Below are 16,262 nucleotides of genomic sequence, written 5' to 3'. Positions count from 1 at the left end.
ACCTTGCTTGGGCATAATATATGAAGAGCCCCTTTGGTGGGGGTCTTTAGAGTTAGAAAAAGGGAAAACAAGTTACTGCCTATTTTTTCAAAGAAGGATTAATAGGATTAAAATTATTTTGATATGTAGTATTGCAAGGTTTTTCTCTTCCTTACATTCTTAACCTATTAATTCTGAGAAGTTGAAGAAACTGTCTTGGGAAACATTTTCCATTTTTCTTGTCTCACATATTTACTTTGTTTCTCTAGTAATTACTTAAAAATTCATTACAGCATTTACTTTTCTTGTGGTTTACTTTTAAGGTAAAGATTTAGGCAAAATATGTGGCATACTGAAAAACATATTGCACTAGTTGTTAGGATTCACTTAAAGTTCAGTGATTTTTAATGGCAAATGATTGCTTTATATTATTTTATGGCCTAGAAATTATTGTTTTATGAAGAACACTAGAGGCCCGGTGCATGAATTTGTGCACTCAGGGGGGTGTCCCTAAGGTTGAACTGCACCCTTTTGCAGTCCAGGAGCCCCATGGGATGTCCTATGGGGAATCCTATGGGAAGCGGGCCTAAGCCATCAGTTGGACATCCTTAGTGCTGCTGTAGAGGCGTGAGAGGCTCCCATCACTGCTGCTGCACTAGCTAGCTATGAGCCTGGCTTCTGGCTGAGCCGTGCTTCCCCTGTGGGAGCACACTGACCACCAGGGGACGGCTCCTGCATTGAGCATCTGCCCACTGGTGGTCAGTGCATGTCATAGTGACCGGTCGTTCTGCTGTTCAGTCGATTTGAATATTAGCCTTTTATTATATAGGCTAATATAATATAATGTCTTATTATAGGCAAGACCTCTAATTCAAGTTTTTTTTAGGTAGTTGATAGGAGGGGCAGGATTTTCACTTGAGCCTGAAGCTAAAATTGTCCTTCGCTCAAAAATCTACATACTGTCGAAACTGGTTTGGCTCAGTTGATAGAGCATTAGCCTGCAAACTGAAAGGTCCCGGGTTCGATTTCGGTCAAGGGCATGTACCCTTGTTGTGGGCACACCCCCGGTGGTTGGTGTGCAGGAGGCAGCTGATCGATGTTTCTCTCTCATTGATGTTTCTAGCTCTCTATCCCTCTCTCTTCCTCTCTGTGAAAAATCAATAAAATATATTAAAAAAAAATAAAGTCCAGAATAAAGCATTAAAAAAATCTACGTACTACTGAGACACATCCTAGTGAGGCTCATTCTGAACCCCTACACAGTTCTGTTATGTGTCTAAGAATTGGGAACCATCTTATCTCTTTAGTGAAAGGAACCTTTTGTTATGTTACAATGACTAACTCTATCTCATGAGTTGTGTTTTGGCTTCAAGCCTATATCCAGTATTCTTGCAGCAGTTTCAGCTCTTCTGTTCAATATTTATCTGGCATATCTTTTATTATCTCTAAATCTTTCTAGATTTTTATGTATTAGGTAGGAATAGCTCATGGATACAGACAATAGTCTGGTGAAGGCCTGGAAGGGGCGGGTGCAGGGTGAAAGAGATCAGTGAGGGAGTGGGGGGGGGAGAAAAACTAAACAAAGGGATATCTGTAATACAATAAAGATACATTTTAAATAAAGGAAAATATCTTAGTTGAAAAGAGGTTTATGTGAAATAAGTAATTGCTCTACACTGTACTTTATATTCTCAATTCCTCTCAAAAGATATTACACATGTGTCAAACACAAGGCCCGCGGGCCAAATCAGTCCCGCCAGGCCTTGCAATGTGGCCCACACCGTGCTGTCATCACTGCACTCCGCTGCGTTTCCATCACAATGACAGTTTATGACTGTTCAGTAAACCATTCGGCCCGCGATTTAGGCTGGATTTTAGATTTTGGCCCCTTCTCTGATTGAGTTCGACACCCCTAATTTACCCTATGTTCATTTAATGTTAATTGACCTTATGTTCATTGACTGCAGTTCTGACTTCTGCCTCACCAACCTAGCATTGACTGTCATGGGGGCTGCGATCAGACCCTGCTTTTCTCTCCTGGCCTCTGTCCAGGCTTGATGGCAGCCCCCTCAGCAGTCAGTGCTGGGTCACTGAGGTGCCTGCAGCGCCATGGTGACCCAACACTGACTGCAGGACTGACTTCTGGTGTTTGGTCAAGCCTTCAGTTGTTTTGGATGTTATGGACCCTGGCGCTTGCGTGTGCGCGCTCGCGTTCTCTCTCTCTCTCTCTCTCTCTCTCTCTCTCTCTCTCTCTCTCTCTCTTTCTCTCTCTCTCTCTCTCTCTGTGTGTGTGTATATATATAGAGCTATAGGTTTTTGTGTTGCTTCCAATGAAATTTTGAATGGTAGTTTGCTTGGCACCTACTGTAGTCAGAATTAGAGCAGTAAGTCTAAGTTAACAACTGTCAGTGTTAGCAGTGAGTGTAAAGGACTAATGTGAAAGATTAAGGTAAAATAACATCCCTCTAAAAGTTGAGTGAAATTTATAGGGCAACTGAGGAAGATCTCATACCAGATTACATACTGTTTAAAACAGCCCTAATATATAGAAGAGTTTCTAAAAGAAGGTGATCAGTCATAATAAAAATTCTGATATTTTTCTGGGTCTGAAGGCCATAAAAAGTTGAGGGGAAAATACAGTGGTATAAAGAGATAGGCCACAGCTTATTATCTCAATATCTTATTCATGTATACATTCACAGAGATATAAATATCTTTATAATGTGGATACTCTGCCTATGGAAATTCATAGCTATAAAATTCTTAAATTTGGAAACAAAATTGTATATTTTATAAAACTGGGCTGTGTAACCAGATCAGATTATGGTTATGTAGCTGTTCCCTCTTCCATTGCTTGTGCCATTAGGTCATTTCCCTTTAATGAGGAGTGTTAAAAAAAAACATGCTTTTGAAACTCAATGCAGGATTTATGAAAGAATGATTTTGAAAATATGCTTTACTATGTCTCACACAGCATTCCCTGAGAATCCACAGAGGAATTTCTTCCTGGTGATAAATGTAGTTGTGATTGTCTTCTTGTGCTCACTGAAAGGCATCCCCTCCTTGTCTAGGCTGCTAGTGCTGTCACAGCCAATCTGGAGACCTCATGCAGTGCCTTTTGAGTTTTCTAACTCATGGGTTAATTAGAAGTCTGCACCTTTACTTTCAAACATTTGGAGTTTCCAGATACCTTTATTATTGATTCATAATTCTGAGGCTAGAGAATTTATGTTGTATTATTTCAATCCTTTGAAACTTATTGAGACTTATTTTATGATTCAGCATATGATTGTCTGGGTGATATTCCAGGTGCTCTTGAAAACCCTTTTGGTTCTTATTCTAGCTAGAAAAGGAAAATAAAAAGGGATTTTTCAGTGGCTAAGGTGTGGGAGTGATGCAAGCTTTTGTGTTCACAGTGACCTTGCTATTGTATTGTGGGAAGGGAGGCTGGGAGTCCCCTTCCATGTGTGATTGACTGCAAGGCTGTAATAATGAAACAGGAGGCATTTATAGCCTATAAAAGGAAGATTTACTAATTGGTTTCTTCCTCAAATTGCAAATTTACTCATTCTTTGGGCACTAAAAAAGTGATGGAAACATAATTTGTGTTATTGAAATTCCACTTTTCAGCAGTAGGTCTATCTGTAATATGTATACATATTCTAAGGATGATAATTTTATAGGTGGATAAATTAATTTTATTGTAAAATGACAATTTATGCACTATATGTTTTCCCATTAAAATAAGTACTAAGTTTTGCTGCCTTGAGCTCTTTCTATCTTAACTTATAATTTTGTAGCTGGAGTATAGCAGGTAGAACAAAACACTCTGAGTTAGGACAAAATTATTTTCACATTCCCTTATAGAACTTAGACCAGCAAAGGACTCTATCAAATAAATAAAACTAATTTTTTTTTCTAGGAACATTAACCCAACTGAATTCCCCTAATTCCTAAACGTTGGGTTTTTAAAAAACACTTTTCCTCTACTGGATTGCCATAAATTTAAAATCATGACAAATCACAATTACAACCAAAATTATCAATTACCTCAATACTAATAATATTGATATATTGTTCAGCACACATTAAGGCCAATGAAAAGCAAAAGTAACACGTCTGAGAAAATTTGATTTCAACCATTCATTGATTTATTAAATAGTTGAAAGTTTTGAAATATTTACTATATCTTTTGGAAAGCTTGGTAACTGCCGTCTTGGTTTCTCCCAGAATTCTGTTATATTTTGAATGCAAAGTCAACTTTGGAATTGGTATCTTTATGTAGCTATTGGTCTTTGTAGAGAGTGTGACATTGCTTAAGATTTACTAGTATATGTAAGCAACTCAAGTTGCTTCACTATCCTATTTTCTTAGGCAAGCTTTTTCCAGGATACTTAGAATAAACTAATTACTTTTTTTTTTTTTTTTTTTTTTTTTTTTAGGATTTTTATATTGCCTTTCTAGCATTATGCAGCAGAATGTTTTATCAGATGCCTTCTAATTAGTCTGAAAAGTGTTTTCTTTTACTTCATAATATTGTGACTTCTCATTAAATAAGAGTGACAGCTCCTTTTTTTAATAGTACACATTTAAAATTTATTATTTTATTTCATTTTTTTTAATATATTTTATTGATTTGTACAGAGAGGAAGGGAGAGAGATAGATAGTTAGAAACATCGATGAGAGAGAGTCATCGATAAGCTGCCTCTTGCACACCCCCTACTGGGGATATGCCCGCAACCAAGGTACATGCTCTTGACCGGAATCAAACCTGGGACCCTTCAGTCCCCAAGCCGACATTCTATCCATTGAGCCAAACCGGTCTCGGCCATTTAAAAAATTTTAAATCTTTGCTTGGGGATATAGTGATGGTGGTGGGGGGAGAGAATGGGGTGGTGAGAGAAAGGAAGAGGGAGAGAGAGAGAGGGAAAACAAGAGAAAGAGAATATCTGTCAGTTGCCTTTCCTATGCTCCCTGACTGGGGATCAAACCCACAACCCAGGCATGTGCCCTATCTGGAATTAAACTGGCAACCTTTTTGTGCACGGATGACACTCAACCAACTGAGCCACTCCGGCAAGTTATTTTATTAATATGAAAAATATGGTGAATTTTTTCTTACTAAAAATTTGGAACATTTTTATGACTTAAGTTGAGGAGAATTCTTGAGACAATGCAAAATGGCATTGTTTCCAAGGCAGGTTTTAACATTTTATTTAAAAAAAAACAAACAAAAACACACCCAAGTTTCAGTAATCGACACTGCATTTATTTACTAGAGCAGTGTTTCCCAATCTTCTCTCATGATGAGAATCACCTGGTGGAGTTGTTAAAACACAGATTCCCGGATCCCAACTAAGAAGTGCTAAACTAGAATTTTTGGGAACATATAGGTAAAATTGTATACTTAACTAGTGCTCTAAGACAGATTTTATATACAGAGCACTAAGTTAGGTATGCAATTGGGAAACACTGTACTAGAGTGTGAAATTGATTCTTAACACACTTACACCGTGAACCAAAATTTTGGTGCCAGTCCTCATTTCGTAGTCCATCCAAATTACAGACAAGTTTTTGCAGGAATATCAGATGACTGTGGGGCAGGTGGGTAATGAAATTAAACTAGAGGCTTTGCATCAAAACCACTTGTGCTTTGCCTCTCCTGTGGCATCATATATTGCCGGGGCTGACTGGCAGACCGGTGAATGATTACTTTAACCTTTTGTTTCTGTGAAAGAGAGGGCTAATGCACTACGTGGCTATCACCGCCACGTAGCCCTACTCACCTACCTCCTTTGGCTTTTTTAGCTTGAACTAAAATTAACTTCTAGATGCAATCATCAGGGTTAGTATCCTTGGAAAAGTATATGCTTCTACCAGGTCCGGTCTTTAAAGACTAAACATAGAGATTCTAGTAAATCACCCCGGGGGATCAGACTTGTTTGGAAAAGTCAAAGTGGGGCTGCCACCTCAGAGGCTCCAACCTTAGAGAATCCTCCTTATAGACAAATCCTGTGCTTCCCCACAAGAATGGGCTCTGCTATTATATTTCACATATGTGGTGCTAATTTTATGCTAATTAAGTCATGTATGTGCTATTCATTAGTTCAGCTGTGCTGTGTAAGTTAAACGTTTGTTCAAATCTCAAGTTGCCTTTAGCAGAAGAAGGTAAGATGGTTGTGTGGGAACGCCTCATTGCTGCATGGCATCAAGCTCATCTACCATAAGAAGGCGGGTTGCTGTTTCTCTTGCATTTTTACTAACATATTTGTGGCCTCAGCTGTCAGACAAGTTTTGTTTTTCTTGTCTGGTCCTGTTTTATTTTAGGCTTTTGATAAACAGGAATAGCTGTTGTTATACTCTAAGGGAATGTTTGAAGAAACTATTAAACAAATTGAGAACTGAGAGTTTTATCCAGAAAGGATTTAACTTTAAAAAGGGAGGAGTTGGGGGGAGAATCAAGATAATCACACAATTCTTAATATTTAGGATAAAAAATTGGAGTCTTTTAAAATATTTTTTTCCCCTTCAAATCTCAAATTTGCTGCAGAAGCACCAACTAGTTATTTTCCTAGTTGTTTAAGGCAAGTGTGACACTTGAGGTGATGAGCTTGAGTGCTATCAGTTTTCACCCAGGTCTAAAAAGTCGCCTGTAGTCCAGCCCTCCCATGGGTCCTGTGCATGGCCAGTTCAGCTAACCCTATCGTGGTGCTGGGGGAAAGAGAGTATGGTGAAAGCCAAGTGCTGAAGGAAGTCATGCCCAGGCTTTATTCCCTGTCCTTCAGACATGCCATGCATGTTTTGGCCTCCTTGCCTTGTGCTAAGATTTCTCCGGATTGAAATGAAGTAATTTCTTCCTGAACTATTCTGTTTTTTCTGAATTTTGTAATGGTTGGCATTTTGTTTTTGTAATTGGGTATTGTTAGTGAGTTTTCCATGTGCCTATGGGTTGCCTTCCAAAATTGATATTAAATTATCATAGATTTGGCTGTGCCTCCTTTACTCCCAGTTACTTGCAGACTGAGAAGGTGGGTTGCTGTTTCTCTTGCATTTTTGCTAACATGTTTGTTGCCTCACATGTCAGACGAGTTTTGTTTTCTTAGTTGGCTGGTTGTATGCACAATGCCAGTCAACTACCTCCACTTGTTATGGTTTGCACTAACAGTGGAGATGTTTTCAGTCATTAGGAACCTCCATGTGGATGGTCTTCTTATCCTTGGCTATTCCTGCTGACAGGATCCAGCAGTCCACATGGGGCCATGATCTTGCTTGCTGTGGTGTGCTTTTCTACTGGGGGTGTGTCATGGTTCTGACATCATCACTGGACTCTGGTTTGAAAAGCTGTTCTGAGTAGATGATGTCGGCAGAGTTCAAAACTCTGCTACTGCGAGGACACATGTTTACAAACATATGGCTAACAGAGCACGTTGTAGGAAGGTTAGGCAGTTTTTAAAATTTTTATTGATTTTTAGAGAGAGAGAAAGGAATAGGAGAGAGAAACATTAATGAGAGAGAAACATCTATTAGCTGCCTCTTGCACGCCCCCTGGGGATTGAGCCCACATGTGCCCTGGCTTGTGCCCTGACCAGGAATTAAACTGACAATCTTTTGATGCATGGGAGATGCTCAACTGACTTGTGCAATGTCAGACCACTTAACTCAAAATATTTTTATTTATATAAAATATTTTATATATTTTATAAAATATATAAAACGTTGATTATATATTTAAAATATAAAAAATTTGACATATTTTATAAAACATATAAAAGGTTGGTAACTTTGGTTAATAAAGTTATATAAGTTTCAGATCTACAGGTCTACAATACATCATTTGTATATTGTATTTTGTGTTTACCATCCCAGGTCAGGCTTCCTTCCGTCATCATTTATTCCTTCTTTACCCTCTTTTACATCCCGCCACCCCCTTTTCCCTCTGGTAATCACCATACTGTTGTCTGTGTCTGTGAGTTTTTTCCTTCCAAAGAGACATTTTATTGCCCCTTTTTGTGTGACTGCTGAAATAGTATGTGCCACTAGATGCTTTTGTCATTAAAGTCCTAAATTTTGTCATTAAAGCACTGGATTCTTATTGCATCTACTCTATCTGTGCATTTTTAAAATTCTCACCCAAGGATATTTTTTCATTGATGTTTAGGGAAAGTGAAAGAGAGAGGTAAAGACAGAGAAATATCGATGTGAGAGAAACATCGATTGGTTGCCTCCTGCATGAGTCCTGACCAGGGCCTAGACTGGGTAGGAGCCTGGTACATGCCCTTGACCAGAATGGACACTCCATCCACTGAGCCAAACTGGCTAGGGCTATCTGTGTATCCTTAAAGCTTCATAAACTAGCTTTGCTCCTCTTTGTAACCAACCCTTTCTGGTACAAGTTACAAGTTTTACTGTTTTTGAGATAGTCCATTTCATACTTTAATTACTAGTTATGTAATTATGTTGTGCTTAAATTCTCATAGAGTTAATTTGTTTACTTCGATGCAAGATTTTTGTTAACATTTTACTTTTAAATATGCTACAGAATAGTAATAGTAGAGACTGTGGTATGTACTTGCTGTGTTTTTTGTTTTAGTGCTTAGATTGTTGTACTCTTCTCCCCCCCAACCCCCCATAGTATGTACTATAATTTTCAAAAGGAATAATTGAAGGCACAGATATGTAGATTTCAAATACTTCATAGGGGAAAACTTTATAAGGGCAGAAAACTAACCATATATTTAAGGAATTAAGAAATAATGTGGCACTGATGTATATAATCTCCTTTACTTGTAGTTAATAAGGTGTCTTTGAGCTCCCATTTAAACAGTCCTCATTTCATTTGCATTTGAAATTGACCAGATTGGCCTAGGTAAAATCTTAGGTCACATTAGGGACTTTTGAACCACATTAGGGACTTTCAGGAAAAATCTGAGTGCCAACAAATTTCGAAACAAATAGATTAATAAAAGAATACAGATTGCTCTTTGGCTTGAGATAATCAGTAACGTATTTCAAAGCATTCTATGGGGGTGTGAAGCTATCATTATGAAAAAGTTCCTGTGCTTTCATATACTAGACTAAATATTCTAGGAGAGTAGGGACCATATATTTGTCATCTTTGTGTCTGGTTCAGTGCCTGCCACATAATAGATGCTTCGTAAATATTTGAATGAATGCATAACCTCCACAGCCCTGTTAGGACAATAAATTGTAACGATGGACATGTACATCCTCAAAACATTGTTGTAAGTGCTATGGAGGTGTAGGATAGAAAATAAAGTGGGAATGCAGACTGATGTTGCAAAGAGATAGGATGTTAGGAATTGAAATTTGGGTAAGATTTTCTTTCACTAGTTAAGAGATGGGGAAAACTTTTCAGGAGGGCACAAATAAGCAGTAACACATTTGAGTGGCAAGGAGATCCCATAGATGACTAGCTGATATCTTGGTGTATATGAATCTACACATATATGCCCTTTGTCTGTCTGTTTTGCTCCTTTCCCTGCTGAAAACCTTTCCTAAAAGCTGACATGTAATCGGTGCCTGCAGAGATGTTCTTGGTAATAAGACTCAGGTGCACTCTGGTCTTTGTCAAATCTTTTGAAGATATTATCGTGGCTCTTCGTAAACGATAGTAGGAGTGTCCTGGGAGGAAAAGGGAACCCCACCTCTGGCATCAGCAGTCCTCAGGAGACATGTTCCTTCACTCTCCCAAGTGGGTATGGTCTGAGTCACATTCTGAGTACCGCCATCTGGTGTCCACTGCCTTGAGCCACACTTACTTCGTGATGTTACAGTGCTGTGTTACTCTCAGCTGGACCCCACGGAGTGTGGTGCTGGATTTGAGTATAGGAGCCTTAAAGTATAATACAGCTGGATACCCATTTGCTCAGGTTTCAAAAGAGGAAATCTGAGGTAGGTGCAAATCCTCTGAAAAATTTCACTAATTCCATACAGTCTTCTTCTCTGTATGAGCTTGAGAATATTTCTTTTGATACAGTCATGTTTAGTATTGCCAGGTGTAAGGAATTAATCATGTATTTTAAAGTAATTTGAGATATTTAAGAAAAATTTGGAGGTGGTTTTGGATAAAGTAATATGAGTAGGGAGTGGAGATCTGCTTTGGGGTCAACTTTTTGTTGGTTCATTGTAAAATTCTGAGCCATTTAGAGTTGATCATGTTTCATTGAGGGTTTCTTTACAGCTCAAATTCCCTTTTGTCTAACTCAGTCTCTCTTGTTTGCTAATAGGAGAGTATAAGATATGTGAGGGTAGGTTTTTCTTTTGTGAGGTTGGATGACTAACCGTAGGGATCTCTTGGGTTGGTTATTTCTTTTATAGATACTAGAAAAGTCTTCAGCATTTTAGTTCGCTTTAAAGGCTCTCACACCACATAGTGGTTAATGTCTTAGCTGCACGTGGTCTATGATAGGCCATAGAGTGAGTCTGTAACTTCAGGCATAGAGGCCTTATTTTAATGTTCACAGATTGTTTTTTCTGCAGAGTTGGATCTAGCACTATCTAGTGCTTCCTAATCAATATATCTTTGATAGATAACGTGGTGTAAATGATTATTTCCTGATATTGAAATTAGTGAAATATATTAATTAGTGAGTGGTATATTTTTCGTTTTAAGGAAATTCTTTCTTTTTTTTAATAACAGGAAGTTCTCACAGTTAAAATGTTGCATTTTCTTTTTGTGATGCTAACTTGATGCATTTGATATTTGTGTTCCTTTGTACAGGATCCAAGCTACTGGATACAGGTGCATCGCCTGGAACATGGAGATGGAGGAATATTGGATCTTGATGACATCCTCTGTGACGTAGCAGATGATAAAGACAGAGTGAGTTCAAGTGTAGGGAAGCTGCTCTGAATGCCTGTTATGAAGACTGGGAGGGAGTGGGTAGGTGGGAATACTTTCCTGTTTTAGACACACGCACTTTAAAGAACATTTGGGCCACTCACTCTGGAATATTTGTTTTATAATAAGTATTATGAATTTTCACTACCCTGAACCCTAAGGTATAATGCTTTCCTTGATACCCGGGATGCAGTGCTAAGTTTTGGAATTTTAAAATTGTAACTAAGTGGATATATCTTAAAAGGTGTTTTTTCCCCATCTCCTTCTCCCTTCCCCTCCCCCTCGTAGCATCTTTATTGACAACTCTCAAGTCCCTCATTGTGATCATTATGTGTTTCAGTGTGCGGTACATAGGTTTCTGAGTTCTCATCCCCACTTTGGCTCATCCCGATAGCTGGCCTGTGGGTTGCACAACCTGGCTACAAAACCAGTGTGCAGCCCTAGGATCTCCCTTGTGTCCTGGGCTCTCAGAAAGCCATCTTTTCCTTCATGTTACTTGGGTGCTTTTACGGGAATGCTGTCTTTAATGAAGCCTGTTATTTTGGCATGGTGAATGTGGCCACCCACAGGCACTTCATTATTTGCTTGTACTAACCCTTTTGACTGCACCCTAAGTGGGGAAGGAAGGGGAAGCGAGAGAATAATAACTCTGCATTTTAAGAATTTGTGAGAGGATATTTATTTCTGCATATTAAAATCAGCAAATTTTAAAAAAAGTATTTTTATTGATTTTAGAAAGGAAGGGAGAGGGAGAGAAATAGAAACATTAATGAGAGAGAACCATTGATTGATTGGCTACCTCTTGTATTCCCCCCACTGGGGGTGGAGCCTAGTCATGTGCCCTTACCAGGAATTGAACTGGAATTGAACCTTGACTTCCTGGTTCACAGAGCTAAGCAGTCCATACATCAGTAAATTCTTTATTGTAATAAGGTGCTGTGACTTGAATAGGCTTTGGCCACACCCTCTTTTGTGTTGCCTTATAACAAATTGTAGAAAGGCTCAGTGGCATACACAATTGTGTCATCATGGCCATGTAATAGCACAAGTTAGATTAAACCAGCGAGGATATGTCCTGGGGTTGATGGTAAAATCCACTGGGCTCTGGTCCTGCTGGGAGCTCTCTCTTATTACTGGTTCTTTGCCTCATCCTTCATCCTCCTCTTTGCTTGGCTGTAAGCTGGGTAAGCACAGCTGTTATGTCTTGTTTGCTCCTACATTAACATGGTTCCTGCCTCAGAAATAGTGGGTGTCTTATATGTTTTCTTGAAATATTAAAAAAAATTAAAAATTTCAGGTACCAAATATTATGCACATTGAGGGATATCTGATTTTATTGTTTCTGTGGGCCAGGAGCACATGGTGTTAGAAATGCAGAATTTTTCTGCCCATTTGTGATTTGCTGTCATTTATCTCTTTTGAACTTTCCAGTGGGGCAGGAGTAGGTGACTTCCAAATTCTTTGCCTGCCTTCCACATAAAGACTTAAATTATAGTCACTTTATTGTGTGGTTCAGCTCCAAAGCTTAAGGCAACTACAGAGATTTATATAGGTTTTAAATAGGTTCCCTTCCCTAGACATAATATTATGTAGCAGGCTATGGTCATGCCTTTGTTTCAGTGCTGCATGATAGATGTTAGTGTCCCCATTTTATTATTTTATTTTTTAAAAATATATTTATTGATTTTTTACAGAGAGGAAGGGAGAGAGGGATAGAAGTTAGAAACATCAATGAGAGAGAAACATTGATCAGCTGCCTCCTGCACACCCCCTACTGGGGATGTACATGCCGAGGTACATGCCCTTGACCAGAATCGAATCAGTCTTCAGGCTGATGCTTTAGCCAGACTGGTTAGGGCTGGGTAACGCTTTTAACAGTAGTGCAATATATAACAACACTTTGTTGCCTTTAAATTTCCTGTGCTTGTATCATTTATCAGTAGATATTCTGGTTTACACTAATGTTTGATTATGTAGTCTCTTCAGCTTTGTAGTTTCTTTAATGATTGCTTTATGTGGTTTTTAAAATAATAATGGCATTGCTCTTGCTAACAAGTAATAAACTCTTAAGATTATTAGATAAATTAAAAAATATTTTCTTGAATATACTGCCTTTCAGTTCATGGGTTATGCTTATGTATGTCCTAAAGCTTTGAGTTTTGTGGGCTCTAGTTTAATAGTACCGGAGTATTAATTGTGTTGTGAATATTCATAGTATTCAATGCTCACTAGAAACCTAATTCTCCTTTTTCTCATGTATTTTATTTTCATGTTCCCTCCTCACACTCAGCTTCAGTTTAGTTAGATCTGAAATGAAGTGAAGGAAAGGTACATGTGTTGACTTTTGAGGGGATACATAAACACCTCTGATCTTTTTTCTGGAACAGAGAGGTGTTTTAGACTCATTTCATTTTCTTGTGAATATTTTGTCCTATATTTATCTGAGTAAAAGGTGTATATTTAAGCATTTGATCACTCCATTTCTCATACACTGGAGGCAGAGAATGTTTAAGGAGCCAAAGGATGGTCCTGCTAAGAGCAATCCTGTTTTTGGAGTACAAGTTATGTTTTGATCCTATCCTATAACCTCTGTCTATTTTGGCAAAGAATGAGTTGGAACCTTTGAACCTGATGTGTTTACTCACACCCTGCTGACAGAAGGTGTGTTGCTACACCCTGTTTTATTCCAGTGTAACTCCCTCTGCCCTGTTTAATTGGCAAAGGTTCTTTCATTTAGTGCAGTGGAGCCTGTCCTTAGTCTCCACTAAGCCTGGATCAGTGCTGCCATAAGCAAAGTCCTCAGTCCATGGAGTGTTACTTAGCGTGGGGTGGGCTCTGTCCTTATTTCCCACTGATTTTCATTTTGCTACTTTCTTGAGGACTTAGCCTAATGCAGGTCGAATATCAGGATTTGGGGACTTTTTATTTGAGGATCATTTTATTCTGTACTTAGTTTTGGAATCAACTTCCTATGGATTTTACCTTCCTTATAGGGTGAGTGGGCAGAAAGAGTGAAGAGAAAATTACAGAGAGGTATTACTTTTTTTCTGGTTCCTCTCTAAAGGTCTTATTTAGTGAAGGCTCTGAGATTTGCAAAGTCATTGAACCTCAAACGGGCCATTTCAGAAATCAGCCAAAAGTAGGTTGGTACAAAAATTTTTCCTCTTTAAATTTCCTTTGGAGTTGAAGAAAGTAATATCTTTTTTATTATTTATTTCATAATATTCTTTTGGAAAGGTTTCTTGATTAATTTGATCATTTTTTATAGCTTCAAAGCCATATTGACATTCTCTGTGCTGTCATTCAATTTATGGATGTTTATTTTTATTGTATGTCACAAAACAAGCAGTTGTAATATTATCAGAAGATTCTGATTAATATGGAATCTTCCAAAATACTATTTTAATCAGGATCCTCATGGTACTCAAACATGTTGTTGAATGAACTAGTTGACCTGTATGCATAAACAAAATGTTAGAATAAAAGCTAATTTGTGCTTTTATAATAACACTAAAGGCCCAGTACACAAAATTCATGCATGGGTGTGTGTGTGTGTGTGTGTGTGTGTGTGTGTGTGTGTCTGTCCCCATCCATCAGCCCAGCCTAGACCCTCTCCAATCTGGGATTTCTCTCGTAATCCAGGACTGCTGGCTCCCAATCGCTTGCCTGCCTGATTGCCCCTAACTTCCCTCCCCTGCTGGCCCAGTCACCCCTAACTGCCCTCCCTTGCCAGCCTGATCACCCCCAGTTGCCCTCCTTGCAGGCCTGGTTCCCCCCAACTGCCCTCCCATGCAGGCCTGGTTGCCCCTAATTGTCCCATGTCTCTCTCCCCCCCTCCCCCCCAAGCCTGGTCTCCCCACACAGCCTGCTGTTCAGTCATTTGATCACCCCTCAGTAAACTCCTCTGCCAGCCTGGTCACCCCACACAGCCCACCGTTCACTCATTTGGTCGTCTCTCATTAATCCCTTTGCCAGCCTTGTTGTTCAATGCAGCCTGGGTTAGTCCATCCAGTTGTTTCAGGTGTGACTGCCCCTAGCTTTTTATATACTAGGATTTATTATATAGAGGCCTGGCACACTAATTCATTAACTAGTGGGGTCCCTCGGCTTGGCCTGTGGAATTGGGCTGAAACCTGCTCTTCAATATCTCCCAAGGTGTCCTGGATTGTGAGAGGATGCAGTGCAGCCCAAGGGACCCCATTAGTGTACAATTGGGCAGAAAAAGGATGTGGGATGTTGGCCAGCCAGGGAAGGACTGCCGGAGGGCTCCAGGGCATGTCTGGTCTGACTCACTTAGTTCTAATCGGCTGAACCCCAGCAGCAAGCTAACCTACTGGTTGGAGTGTCTACTTCTTGGTGGTCAGTGCATGTCAGAGCGACTTGTAAACTGGTTGACAGTCTGCCCTCTGGTGGTCAGTGCACATCATAGTCAATGGTTGAGCAGCCTTAGCATATCATTAGCATTTTATGCTTTGATTGGTTGAATGGCCAACTGGACGACCGGACACTTAGCATATTAGGCTCTTATTATGTAGGATTATTATTTCCCATATGAACAACTGTATATCTACTTTTGCCCACCCAGTATTTTTGTCTTCACATGTATGCTAAATCCTGAGTACTTTTAGTTTCATCTTCTTTTTCCTTTATTTTTTTATTTTTTTATTATCATGGAGACCATGATGTATCAGAAACAAGTCAAGTATGAGAAATTCCTAATCTCTAATATATTTTCTCCAGCAGAAACCACATTCATAATAGATATTTGTGGCTAAGAATTTTCAACAATCCTGAATTATTTCAGTGTGGCAGATTTTATGTTCAGATCAATATAATTTGAGTTAAGGACTCAGTAAAAACCTGTTTTTAAGAAATTAAACAGAATATACAGAAAGTAAAACAGCAATAAATGAGGAAATTAAGGGTGCTGATCCAGTTTGCAAAATCTTTTCTTCTGTCCCTTTGAGAAACATGGAGTTTATAAAACAGCTTTAACTTGAGGAGGGGCCCCTATGTGTTGGCATTGAAATGAATGCCATGTTTCGCCATTAATGACTTCATAGCACTGTTTATAGAAGTTGGGTTCTCTGCTCAAATCCAGTTTGTTTGATTAAGTTCTTCCGATCATTTTGAACTCCCTGCGCTAAACTACTTCTAATGGACTGTAGTTTCAGTGGTGGTAATGAACATGCTTCTAAGTTGTTAAGTTCTGAGCTGTCAGGTAATATGATACTCTTTCTCACCTTAAAGATGAGTTGTGGTCTTTTGGAGGTTGCAGGAGAAGAACTTAGACCTCCTACGCACCTGGGTCATTTTTTAATGATGAAAAAGATACTTCCCCCCTCCCCCTCAAGCAAGACATATGTCCTCTTTGGAGCATTGTTTCTCTGCTACAGCTAGTGTGTGACATTTAAGCAGTGA

At 39.0% G+C, this 16,262-nt stretch overlaps 1 protein-coding gene across 33 annotated transcripts in view; it reads left to right on the top strand.

Annotated features, from left to right (window-relative positions):
• Nucleotides 1-16,262, top strand: part of PARD3 (par-3 family cell polarity regulator) — a 569,056-nt gene that overhangs the window by 81,150 nt on the left and 471,644 nt on the right. For 32 of the 33 annotated variants that reach the window (XM_036454403.2, XM_036454413.2, XM_045586338.1 and 29 more), the window contains exon 2: nucleotides 10,722-10,823. The exons of the other annotated variant lie outside the window; for it this stretch is intronic. In XM_036454403.2, the coding sequence (XP_036310296.1) occupies nucleotides 10,722-10,823 (102 nt within the window). The remainder of the gene's footprint in view (nucleotides 1-10,721; nucleotides 10,824-16,262) is intronic. 33 annotated transcript variants of the gene reach the window in all.

Source organism: Pipistrellus kuhlii, unplaced genomic scaffold (assembly GCF_014108245.1).
Source record: "Pipistrellus kuhlii isolate mPipKuh1 unplaced genomic scaffold, mPipKuh1.p scaffold_m20_p_1, whole genome shotgun sequence".
NCBI classification, from domain to species: Eukaryota; Metazoa; Chordata; class Mammalia; order Chiroptera; family Vespertilionidae; genus Pipistrellus; species Pipistrellus kuhlii.
This window is presented reverse-complemented; position numbering and strand designations above follow the sequence as displayed.